At 38.8% G+C, this 13673-nt stretch overlaps 1 protein-coding gene across 1 annotated transcript; it reads right to left on the bottom strand.

Annotated features, from left to right (window-relative positions):
• Nucleotides 1-6030: 6030 nt before the first annotated feature.
• On the bottom strand, nucleotides 6031-12655 carry LOC117409985 (butyrophilin subfamily 2 member A2-like). The gene is made up of 10 exons (XM_059019466.1): nucleotides 12480-12655; nucleotides 11167-11614; nucleotides 10485-10759; nucleotides 9748-9867; nucleotides 8801-8827; nucleotides 8528-8563; nucleotides 8397-8423; nucleotides 8108-8134; nucleotides 7793-7819; nucleotides 6031-7689 (listed from the first exon to the last, which is right to left on the bottom strand). The coding sequence occupies exons 1-10, from the start codon at nucleotides 12550-12552 to the stop codon at nucleotides 6662-6664; spliced, it is 2088 nt and encodes a 695-aa protein (XP_058875449.1). The 5' UTR covers nucleotides 12553-12655; the 3' UTR covers nucleotides 6031-6661.
• Between the last annotated feature and the right edge of the window lie 1018 nt (nucleotides 12656-13673).

Below are 13673 nucleotides of genomic sequence, written 5' to 3'. Positions count from 1 at the left end.
GAGGTTTTAGTAGAATGCACGTCTGATGAGGTTTTGTTTTTAGCAGGGGACTTTAATTGTACTGCTCATTGTAAAATGGACAGAAATCATCCTGAGCCACACCTTAAGTCTGCAAGAGAATTATCAGTTATATTAAAAAAGATTGATTTAATTGATGTGTGGAAAAGTGTGCATCCAAATAAAAGACAATATACTTGGGTTAAGTACAGTAAGAGTCACATCTCAATGGCGAGATTAGATCGGATTTATGTTTTCAAAGAGCATTTTAATCTGATAAAACAATGTAGCATCTCTCCTTCTACCTTTTCTGATCACAACCTTGTATTCCTTTCTGTTTTATTGCCTAATGTTAAACGCAGTCGTTCCTATTGGAAATTCAACACTAGTTTGTTAAATGATTTGCATTTTATCAAATGTTTTAATTTCTTTTGGAAAACATGGAGGGATGATAAAGGTTCCTTTTCAAATCTTAGACAATGGTGGGACGTAGGTAAAGTTCAAATAAAAACATTCTGTCAACAGTACAATGAAAACGTTACAAAGAGGGTAAATGAGTCTCTGCAGGAGCTGGAGCGGGATGTCTTAGAGCTCCAGAGAGCTCTAGACTCCAAGCAAAATGATAATCTAATTGAAAAATTAAAGTACAAAAAGAAATTAATTGCAAATCTTTTGGATGTAAAAGTGAAAGGAGCACTGGTGAGATCTAGGGTGCAGGGGCTGACGAAGATGGACGCACCTACTCAGTTTTTTTTCAGTTTGGAGAAAAAAAGTAGCCAAAGGAAGGCAATTCATTGTCTAAGGAGGCCGGACGGAGTGGAGCTGAGAGACCCGGAGGAGATCAGGAGGCACGCTGTCCAGTTCTACTCAGGTTTATTTGCAGCGGAGGCTGGGGCTGAGCCTGAGGAGGTGCAGGGTTTCCTGCAGGGCATGACGTGTTTGCCTGAGGAGGCTAATGAAGGGCTGGGGAGTGCCCTGTCTATCGAAGAACTTACTGTTGCTCTGCAAGGGCTGAATCAGGGCAAAGCTCCTGGCATTGATGGCTTGCCCGTGGAGTTTTATAAAAGTTTTTGGCAACTGTTGAAATATGATCTTGCTGAAGTTTTTGAAGAGAGTTTTGAGCAAGGAGAGCTGCCGCTAAGCTGCAGGAGAGCAGTTATCACGCTCCTTCCAAAGAAAGGTGATCTTTGCGACATAAAAAATTGGAGACCTGTGTCACTGTTGTGCTCCGAATATAAAATTCTTTCTAGAGCTCTAGTCAACAGACTGAGTACAGTGATCGAGACTGTGGTGCACCCTGATCAAACTTATTGCATCCCAAATAGATCCATTTTTGATAATATCTTTTTGGTCAGGGACATATTGGCAGCCTCAAAATTGTTTGGCTTTAGTACTGGTCTTTTTTTGTTAGATCAGGAAAAGGCTTTTGATAGAGTCGACCACCAGTATTTATGGAAGGTCCTCGCTGCTTTTGGTCTTAACTCTAATTTCATTAGTAAAATAAGATCGCTCTATTGTAACGTTTTCAGTTTGATTAAAATAAACGGAGGACTTACTGCACCTTTTAAAATTCAGAGAGGAATTAGACAAGGATGCCCACTCTCTGGTATGTTATACGCACTATCAATTGAACCTTTCTTGAGTAGGTTAAGAAGTGTTTTGACAGGCTTAGATATTCCAAACTGCAATCAGTCAATTAAGCTGTCAGCTTATGCTGACGATATTATGTTGTTTATAAGTAGTCAAGAAGACATAAAAGTGCTAGTTGAGACCCAGAAAATCTTTGAAAAGGTTTCGTCTGCACGAGTAAATTGGAGTAAGAGCAGTGCTGTGCAGGTTGGGGAAGAAAAAAGATGCAAGTCATTGGTATTGCCTGATGGACTGCAGTGGACCCGAGAAGGTTTCAAGTATTTGGGAATTTTTATGGGCAATGAGAAAATGGAAAGGCAAAATTGGGAAGGGGTTTTGGAAAATATAAAAGGACGTTTGCAGAGGTGGAGGTGGCTGCTTCCTCAAATGTCTTTTAGAGGAAGAGTTTTAGTGGTAAATAATTTAGTCGCCTCCAGTCTTTGGCATAAGTTGATTTGTGTGGAGCCTCCAAAAATGTTGTTGAAACAGATCCAATCCCTGCTTTTGGAGTTTTTTTGGAATGGATATTGCTGGTTGAGGCAGTGTGTGTTGCATTTGCCATTGGATGAGGGTGGGCAAGGATTCATCAATATTGAGTGCAGGACAGCTGCCTTCAGACTGCAAACGTTGCAAAAATTGTTTTATTCATCGGTAGAGTTGCCTTGGAGAGGACTGGCGCTGTCTTTCTTTCGTCAGGTTGGAGGGTTTGGTTTTGATTTTAATTTGCTATTTATGGATGTTGGTCAAATTAATTTGACGTGTCTTCCTCTGTTTTACAGGAGCATGCTGAGGGCTTGGGGTGCACTAAAGGCCGAGTATGAGTTTTCTTTAGACCCCTTTTGGGTTCTACAACAGCCTTTGGTGTTAAATCCACAATTTAGTTTCATTTATAGTTTCAAATCGGTTAATGATTCCTTTATTAGGGCTAAACTTGTGAGGATCTATGATCTAATAGACACAGAAAAATGTGCTTGGAAGGACCCAGAATGTTTAGCCAATGCTCTGGCCATGCGGTCTGTACGTGTGGCAGGCGTTTACCTGTCACAGCTGAATGAAGCTCTGCTCCCAGAGTGGCGAGAGGCACTGGAGAGTGTTTTTAGTGAGCATCGAATCCCTCAGCAGGCTCCGTTTCCTTCCTTGCTAATCTCTCCTGCTATTAGTAATTTTGAGGAAGAGAGTGGCAAGATTTTAAAAGTGAAGGACTTGTGTAGATGCCACTTTTCCCTATTGGAAGGAAAAAAAGCATATCAAATGCGTGTGAAAGTAAAGTTCCAAGATGTGCTTAAAGTTCTACCGGACACACATTGGAGAGAGCGGCTGGGAGCTGGAGAGGAGGACAAGCCAGCCTGGAGAGCTTTATACCAACCTCCCCTTGGTAAAAGATCTGGTGACTTACAATGGAGACTCTTGCATACCATTCTGGCTGTTAATGCTTTTATAACAATACTAAATCCGGAGGTGAATGACAAGTGCCCTTTCTGCAGCAAAAGAGAGACTGTTTTTCACTGCTACATGGAATGTCAAAGATTGGATCCATTGTTTGTTTTTTTAAACAACCTCTTTTTAAAGCTGGGTTTGGAGTTCACGAAGACGGTTTTTATTTTTGGGGTCACATATGCAAAGAGTAAAAAGTTTGTGTTTCAGTTGGCTAATTTTATGTTAGGTCAAGCTAAATTGGCCATTTTAAAAAGTAGGAGCAGTGAAATTGATAAAAACAGTCAAGACTTGGTTAAAGTGTTTCGAAAGCTAGTTAGGGAACGTATAGGTGTTGAATTTAATTTTTATAAAATGATGCACGATTTATTAAAATTTGAAATTATATGGTGTTTTAATGGAGTGCTCTGTGAGGTGGATGAAGAGTCTGATGAACTTGTTCTAAATATATGAATTTTTTGTAGAATTTATTGTAATGTAAAAGTTGATACTCTGTTGTAAATAAATGTTATTTAAAAAGTAAGTATCTATCTATCTATCTATCTATCTATCTATCTATCTATCTATCTATCTATCTCTGTAAGTAATGTAGCTGTTCATGTCGTGAGAATTCCAGTCTGTACTTTGAAAATGTTCTCTCTGCAAACATGTATTGTTATACAGTATTTTTGAAGTCTTGTGTTAGAAAATGTCTGTGTTTTAGGGGAGGAGCACGGTGGTAGTATTATTGGAGCGCTTTCTATTTTATATATATTTTTCTCTCAGTCGCATCAGTTCTTCATCTTTAAGCAGGGTAATAAAATAACAGAACAGAGATGGTAGGACATCCACAGAAGCTACAAATAAAACTAACGTCAGGAAAAGGGTTTTAAACAGCGCTGTGGCCGAGCCAGAACGCGCATAACAACAGTCAAGCTGAGTCACGTCACTCGCATCTCTCGCACCGCTGTATGACTCAGTCAGTGAGTCAGTCCTCTTGATGCGATGAAAAGAGAACGAGAAACTTCTTCCAGTACCAGATACTTCTTTAAGAAGGGTTCAAATGAAATGCTGACGAAGACGACAGAGAGCGCATCTACACTACTGTGGAGAGACACACACACACACACACCGACACACAGACCGACAGACACACACACACACACACACACGTAAATACAGTAAAGCATTCTTACAAGATGGAGCAGAAAGACACTTTGCAGAACTCCTTGTAGAAATGAGATAAATGCATCGTCTATTATTACACTTGCTACTAGAAGTTCACTATAAAATTAAAACGTGAATTTGTATTGTATTAGAATAATTCTTGTTGAAGAAAATCGATATTTTAGAGACGTTCCGGTACCTTCAGATTTTAGATTACACCGCACCTCGTTTATAAACCTTTTCGACTATAAATATCACTACCCAAGGGGTCTGCTCTAAAAAGATCTGCTCTTAGGAGCGTGAAGCTTGACTTGAGACCACCTGACTCCGTGATGCAGCCACTCTCCAGTCTAACGGCAATTCGCCACAATAATTGTGAAGCTGCAAATTTAGATCAATGCCTTACCGATTATATGTGTTGCTAGAGTTCAATGTAGAAATATCATGTGAATTCGTAAAATGATTCTTGTTCCTTTGGGTTTAGAGTTACACCGCTGGTTTTAAAGGGAGTCACAAAACAACAAAAAAAGTGTAGTGTCTAAGAAGGAAGTCTTAAGCCGTATTGGAAAAAAAAAAGAATCACAAACAGCTGAAACTCTTTTTTCAGTTTGGATAACTGTCCGTACATTTTAAACCCTGTTTTGCCTGCATCACCTGTTTGCAAAAAAAAAGAAAGTTAGCATCGTTTTTATTTGTGGGCCACACATGTCCCTTGTACCTTAAAGGGTTAATCCAATGACGTCATGCCCCTTATCTTTGATGAGCTACTGATTGGTTCAGTATTTTTCAGATGCATTAAATTCAACCCTTTGCTTTAATGGCCAGACTGTTGCACAGACAGACAAACAGACAGACACAGGAAGAGAAAGCTGTAGAGCACTGCTTTGAAATCTAACAATGTGTCAAAATATACATTTATTCCTGTTTTATGTGCGTATGCGTGTGTGTGTGTGTGTGTGTGTGTGTGTGTGTGTGTGTGTGTGTGTGAGAGAGAGTTTCCTGTAGAAAAAAAGAAAGATTTATTTTGCGACAAAAAAAAGAATATTTAAAACAAATAAAAGTGTGGCTTTTTTTCTCCATGAGTTTAAATGAAAACTAAACATGAAAAGATACCATTTTGTCATTGTGCTAAAATAAATATAAATATTATATTATATATATTAAAATATATTTGCTAACCTACCTATGCTGTAATGTGAATTTGTTTCTTCACCTACATAAAGAATGTTCAAGCGATCTGTTAAACTGTGTTCATTGAATACACAAATAATAATTGTTTGACAAATGCCTTTATCCAAGGCGACTCACACAGGAGTTAGAGGACATCACAGGGTTACAATGCAAGAGTCATATTTAAACGTAGTTTACAGTAAGTGCAAATAATACTACTACTAGAACACAATATGAACTAGGATGCAGCAAGTTAGGATTACAAGTTATATTTTCAATGACATGTTAGTGGTGCAGTTATACATCAGCTGAGGATCCAGTGACGTGGTGCTGACGTCAGGCAAGTCCAATGCAAAGCAGGAGGGGCGGATCAGGAGATCTACAAGCGCAGGCACACGACAGAGCGATCTCTGGACTGTAATAAAACTCAGTGTTTACTGAAAGAAATACCTCACTGTCTTATTATGTATTAAGTGGGTCTGCATCCAGTTTATCGTCACACAGATGAACTATTTACATTCTAATACAATGCAAGATACAAAAGACCATTTACTATACGGATACACGGAATTACTTATATTCAGCGATCATTTAAAACAAAAACATATCCTTGTATTTCGCATCTAATACACAGAAACATTATATATAGTTCCATATTATACACCAACATGACACTCCCCAGTCAGTAGATCACTAGAATTATTATTATTTATTTCTTAGCAGACACCCTTATCCAGGGCGACTTACAATTGTTACAATATATCACATTATTTTTGCATACAATTACATTATTTTTTTACACATTATTTTTACGTACAATTACCCATTTATACAGTCGAACTTTTACTGGAGCAATCTAAATAAAGTACCTTGCTCAAGGGTACAGCAGCAGTGTCCCTCACCTGGGACTGCACCCACGACCCTCCAGTTAAGAGCCCTAACCGCTACTCTGCATTCAAGATGACTGATTACTATGAACTTCTAATCAATCTAATCTATATTATACATAGCATTAGAATAATATACCACAGTTAGAAAAAGGAAACTCAATTAAAAGAAATAAGACCATCCGTATTGATGGCGACTGGCCAGCTTCGTTAACACAATGGTAATTGTTCTTAAAAATTCTGAGGAGTTTTCAAAATATAAATATTGTTCATTGTTACGAGGTCTTCTGAGCACACGATAAAGAGTGTTCCATCTTCTAGTCCCCACGTCCTTTGTGGCGACCAGCCATCGTTTGGACCATTAAAAAATTTAATTTTCATTCTAGTTAGGGGCTTGTTTAATTTTTTTTGTGCTTATCTTTCTTTTTCTCTCCTCTTTTCCTTTTTGCTTTCTTTTTTTCTTTTTCAATGTCACCCCTTTTTTCACTTTCTTCCTCTGGTAAGTCTTTCTCCTCGTCAGGTACATTTTCTTTCTCCTTATTCTCTTCTTTCCCCTTTTCTTTCTCCTTATTCTCTTCTTTCCCCTTTTCTATTTCCTCCTCTCTTTTTTCATTCACTTCTTTCTCCTCATTCTCTTTTTTTGCCTTTTCTGTTTCCTCCTCTCTTTTCTCATTCCCTTCTTTCTTCTTTTTCTCTTTTTTTTCTAACCATAACCCAGGCCAAAACCCAAACATCTTTTTGCTGTCTTGCCCTGGTAATCTTTTCTTGTCAGGTAGCAGAGGGTGGTCCTCTTTGCTGTATCGATCCTTGGTGTCTTCCTCTCCTGTTAGAGCTGCCCTTGCTGATGCATCATCTGCTTGACTCATGGGGGACGTTGACTTTTTTGTTTTTAAATGTGTAAAATGGTGTATATCTAGCCCTTCTTTGCAACTTGGTGTGGTTCCAGCCAATGGATAGACCTTCTCCTTGGTGTTTAACTCCATGTCAGTGAAAGTGTAGATGTGAGATCTGGTCTCCACATTGTAAAAGGAGAGCTGCCTTTCCTCATAATCCAGATACACCCCCAGAATCTGGGGCTTCAGACTCAGAGGGAGAATGGTGGGGGACTCAATAACATCGTTGGCATAAAACTTTTCATTTTCAAGTCTTAGTACCCAGAATCCCTGTTCTGGAAACAAAATCACTTGTCCGTTCCTTTTGGCAGACTCTGTAGCAGCTCCTACAATCCAGCCTGTCTTCTTTCCCACCTCTACCTCCCAGTAGTGTTTTGAGGTGAACCCCTCCCTGGACAGGACACAGAGCGGACGTTCAAACCTTCTTCCAGTGTCAGGGGGGTCCCGGTCCTCCTCTCCCAGTGCCATACTGGTTCCGTCGACGGACAGGATGAGACGTTTATTGGCTGTGTCTGCATCCAGAATCACATTCACTGTAGAGAAGGAAAGACCGAGTGATCAGTAAGCAGTTTTTATATTACAATGTAATGATTCAATATTGCAACACTGTACAATAAACTGTTTAAACCTGTGTACCTGCTGCTTCCTGGATCCATTTCCAAACTAGAATAAAAGAGAAAGAAATGAGGTAAAAAAAAAATCAAACAATGACTTTCTGGTTAATCATTTAATGTCTCAGATTACTATTCATATTTAGTAAGCAAGGGTTGTAGTCATTGAGCAATTATGTAGCTCATGCAGGATTGTTTAATTCACACAGGTACAGCAGTGCAATAAATATACCACCACTACTACTACTACTACTACTACTACTACTACTACTACTACTACTACTACTACTACTACTACTACTACTAATAATAATAATAATAATAATAATAATAATAATACCTGAATTTGGGATAGTTTTTACAGCATCTGTTGGGGAAAATATATTTTTAGTGAAAAGCAGGTTTGGGTACACACACACACACACACACAGACACACACACACACACACACACACAAACACACACTCTCTCTCTCTCTCTCTCTCACACACACAGACACACACACGCATATATACACACATACATTGTTTTGTTTGATTAGTGCATATTTATATATTTATATTTATTTGAGGACTTTCTGGATAATCCAATTGTCGTCAAAATACAATATAAGTGTCAAAATCACTTACTTAATTCCTGTTCAAGTCTTTCACATTCTGAAAAGTAAACACAGCATTGATATGACGTCGTGCATTCCGTGATCATTTTTAATGGTTCTGAAAATGCTAACAGTTGTTCAGAGGGAAAGGAAAATGCTTACTGATACTTGTGTCCTTTTCAGCCTTTTGTAAGTTTCCTACAATCAACAAAATACACAATACAATGATCACCGTCATCACAATCTAAATAAAACCCCCGAAATAAACAACCCGCTCGCAATATTTACGATTATTAAGTTGAAATATATTATTATTATCACAAGAAGTTAAGAATAAAATATATTTCGACAGTAATACAAGATTCATCAACACGGCAAACTCTGTAATGTCGGAGAGTCTTCATAGTACACGAAATAAATATAATTAAAACTTACCGAATTCCACACAGGTTTTGTCCCACTCTTAAAAACAAAGCAAAAGCACCTGCCATCAGTGTCATTGCCTTAAATTGAGATCGGACATCTCACAAATAAATATAAATGAACGTGGTTTACTTACAATACAATACAATACAGGTAGGTTTGGAGGTCAAGTGGTGAAAGAAAATGGCTTGATACCAGGAGATTAAAATCCTCTGTCAGTCACTGACTCACTGCGTGTGTGTGTGACTCTGAGCAAGCCAAACAAACGAGCTCCTATTGTAAATGTCTCTGCAGCAGCAGTTGCTGATGATGCAGAGTTCACCCTCCTTAGTCTCTGTAAGTCGCTTTGGATAGAAGCATCTGCTAAATGACTAATACAAAACACATTTCCATAATGCCTTTCATCACAAGTATCTCAATTATTATTATTATTTGTTTATTTAGCAGACACCTTTATCCAAGGCGACTTACAGAGACTAGGGTGTGTGAACGATGCATCAGCTGCAGAGTTACTTACAATTACATCTCACCCGAAAGACGGAGCACAAGGAGGTTAAGTGACTTGCTCAGGGTTACACAATGAGTCAGTGGATTTGAACCAGGGACCTCCTGGTTACAAGCCCTTTTCTTTAACCACTGGACCACACAGCCTCAATGCACTTCTCTCTCTCTCTCTCTCTCACACACACACACACATACACACACACACACACACACACAAATGAACAATTAAGTAAAAAAACTGAATACAATTAAAATTAATTGTAACATTAGAAAGATAACAAAAAACAGGTTTGCAAAAACAGAATTAAAAATGATAATGAAAAAAATACATTGAGAAAATTATCATTTAAAAAAGACAAAAAGGATGGAGCAGTTTACTCAGAGAGTGGAGTTTTTTTTAAAGACCTGAGTTTTTGATAGCTGAGTTCTAACAAATAACACCTGCTTGTTTTCACCTCGTTTCCTTTTGAAGACATACAGACAGGCGGCCATGATGCACACGAGGACTATTGAAGCAGAGATGACAAACGCGGAGATATAAAGCCGTTCAGGATGAGTGATTTCAAAAAACTGCTCTGTGGAGAAAATCAAAGGACGTGGCATTACAGATACTGACTATTTCACTTCTTAAAAACATCTCAAATAGTGAATCTGATTCACTTAAAAAGTTACTACAGCTGTTGCTAAACGTTCTGCACCACCTAGAATTTTAGGATTGAGACCTAATTTTATAAAATTATATGAACCTAATTTAGATATATTATTTAACACCATGTAATCAAATAAACTAAACATGATACTGCATTAAAAAAAAAGTCTACCGGAAGCCATAATAGTAGGACAGTGTAGCCTATTTCATGTTAGATTTCAAAAAGTCATATTTTTCAATTGTTGTCAGTTTTTCATTAAGTGTATAGAAAACCACAAAGCGCCGGTGTGGAATTCAATATGTTAACGTAACATTATTCCGCAGGTTTCATTCATTCGACTTTATGAAGCAAACTTTGTTCATTCTCTATATATAGGGGGATGATGCAAAACGTTTGTCCAGAGTTGTGTGTGATGACTATGAGCCCAGCAGGGGTACACTTGTGTTCATGACTAAGAGAGCCATCTATGATCATTTGAAGCACCAGGCATGACTCGGGAGCCATAATCTGGGACTCCTGCTACAGAAAAGCACGTTACTCACCACTAATCTGCAGTCTGGACTTCATTTCTCTTCGCTGTTGTTTCTGGATGACGAGACAACTGACCACAACATTGTCGTTCTGTTTGACACTGAGTTGACTGCTGATGTTGTACAGACCATTCCCGTCTCTTTGAATGCTGGGTTGAGTCAGCGCTGTTACATTTCTACCTGCTCCATCGGTCCAATACATCTCGGGTTGAGGGTACCAGCCAAATGATATGCAGCTCAGCATGATGATGCGTTTAAGATGTTTTTCTATATGGATCACAGGATCACTGCCAAGGGCTGCAAATATATCAACATTTCAGTCTTAGCGAATGAAGCCAACAATATGTACTTTTATAAAGGGTTACCATGTTACTCCATGTACACTCGGACAGTTTTGGACAGTTCAGAATTTTCAACTCGTACCCCCCCAATGTATTATTATTATTATTATTATTATTATTATTATTATTATTATTATTATTATTATTATTATTATTATTATGGCTGTGTGGTCCAGTGGTTAAAGAAAAGGGCATGTAACCAGGAGGTCCCCGATTCAAATCCCACCTCAGCCACTGACTCATTGTGTGACCCTGAGCAAGTCACTTAACCTCCCTGTGCTCCGTCTTTCAGGTGAGACGTAATTGTAAGTGACTCTACTCTCAGGTACCTTTCACAGTAGGACTACACTTACCAGAATGCATTGGGGTGTGAGCTGAGAAGCCTGACCAGTGCCAGTGTGCATGGAGTCATGGAGTCATATGGTAACCCTGTGCTAAAAATCATCTTTAACTCACCTTGAACTTGTAGTTCCATTTTTGGTTCCTCGTACCACTTTGAAGTCCCTGCATAGCACGTGTATTTGCCTTCATCAGAAACTCTGACCTTCCTCAGCACTATAGACAAAACGCCGTCCCCCAGCTGCTGGTCCAGAAGACTGGTGCGGCCCTGGTACTCTTTGTTCTGTTTTTCGGTCACCTCTTTGCCATCCTTGTATTCATAAATTGGGTCATTGAATCTCTCTCTGTACCACCTCACTTCCAAGTCTTCAGTTTTGATTTCGGTCGAAACTTGACATGGGAGGACGCTGTCTTCACCTACTGTGCTGATTACTGGGCTTTTTGGGACGATAACGTTAAATGCTGAAAAGATAGAAATTCTGTTGAGTTTGCTTCAATAAGATATTGCATGTCAAGCGCCCATGTGAGTGTTGTGTTTTGCGTTAAACCAATGTACAGCAGTGGCCAATGGTTTTGCATCATCACCCTATAGAATGAACTGATTTTACTTCATAAAGTCGAATGAAACCTGCTGAATAATGTGACGTTAACATACTGAATTACACACCAGCGCTTTGTAGTTTTCCCACATACTGCTAAATGTAAAAATGTGACATTTCGAAATCGAACATGAAATACTACTGTACTACTGCTAGTATAGACTTTTTTTTGCGATATCATTTTGTAGTTTCTTTGATTACACGACGTTAAATAAAATATCAAAATCATGTTCATATAGTTTTAAAAAAAATAATAAAAATAAAATAAAAATTAGTTTTTAATCGTTAAAAATTTAAGGTGATGCAAAAATTTTGGTCCAAGTTCCTTTGTGGTTACGATATCGCAAACCAGGCCATAAGAAGGGTCAGCTGCCTATGAGGTATTATTATTATTAGAATTATTTATTTCTTAGCAGACACCCTTATCCAGGGCAACTTACAATTGTTACAAGATATCACATTATTTTTACATTCAATTACATTATTTTTTACATACAATTCCCCATTTATACAGTTGGGTTTTTACTGGAGCAATCTAGGTAAAGTACCTTGCTCAAGGGTACAGCAGCAGTGTCCCCCAACCTGGGATTGAACCCACGACCCTCCGGTCAAGAGTCCAGAGCCCTAACCACTGCTCCACACTGCTGCCCTTATTATTATGGTTGTACTGCATTATTATATTATATTATTATATTAGAGCATTAGCTACAGCTGTATCCTACTCTTACCTGCTTCTGATTCCCCGATGCGTGAGGAAGTTAAGAGAATCATCACCATGCATTCTGTGCAGAAGGTCTTCATAGCTGTCAAAAAGACACAGCGTTAGTGTGCATTCGTGTTTCGTTCCTAAGCTTGCAACTACCAAAAAAATTTAAACAAAACTATCCTTATTATTATTTATTCATTAGTCATTTAGCAGACGCTTTTATCCAAAGGAACTTAGAGACTAGGGAGTGAACTCTGCATCATCAACAACTGCTGCTGCTGCTGCTGCAGAGTCACTTCCAATAGGAGCTCGTTTGTTTGATGTCTCGTCCGAAGGACGGAGCACAAGGAGGTTCAGTGACTTGCTCAGGGTCACACACACACACAGGGAGTCAGTGGCTGCTGCAGAGTCACTTCCAATTGGAGCTTGTTTGTTTGACGTCTCATCCTGAAGGACGGAGCCCAAGGAGGTTCAGTGACTTGCTCAGGGTCACACACACACAGTGAGTCAGTGGCTGAGCAGGGATTTGAACCTCCTGGTATCAAACCCTTTAACTACGATTCCCATATGACCCCATGTACTCTAGGACAGAGTGGGACAGTTCAGGCTTTTCAACTCACATTGCAGTGCATTCTGGTAAGTGTAGTCCTACTGTGAAAGGTACCTGAGACAGGTAAAACATACTAGAATGCATTAGGGGTGTGTGGGTTGAAAAGCCTGAACTGTCACAAACTGTCTTCGTATATTTAGATTCATACGGTAACCCTACCTTTAAACAATAATGTCTGCTTGTTTTAGTTCATGTGACTTTTTTTGGTTTCTGAACAATTAAAAAAAGGAAGAGTTATATTCTTTGATAAAGTCGTGTTCTATTACAACTACAGTAAAAAAAACAATCATTCACTTCCAGTAAAATACATTTTAAGGTCAAGTAAAATATATTTTAAGGTCACATGTTGTTTGAACCTGAAAGATAAAACTCAGCACTGTACAAATAAACCTTTACTCTGTCTAACTTTTTCAGAAACAGCCGCTTGAAACATGATTTCAGGAGACCAGCGGGAGACCTAGTTTGAGGTTTGCTGTATCAAACCCCAAATCTCCCTGCCTGGTGTGCTGTGCAGCGGCCTGAAACCGAGTCCCAAGCCACACAAAGTGGCTCCCTGTTCCCTCGTCTTAAGTTTATTTCACAGATTCAAGCTGGTCGATAAATGGT

This window comes from Acipenser ruthenus, unplaced genomic scaffold, assembly GCF_902713425.1.
Source record: "Acipenser ruthenus unplaced genomic scaffold, fAciRut3.2 maternal haplotype, whole genome shotgun sequence".
NCBI classification, from domain to species: Eukaryota; Metazoa; Chordata; class Actinopteri; order Acipenseriformes; family Acipenseridae; genus Acipenser; species Acipenser ruthenus.
This window is presented reverse-complemented; position numbering and strand designations above follow the sequence as displayed.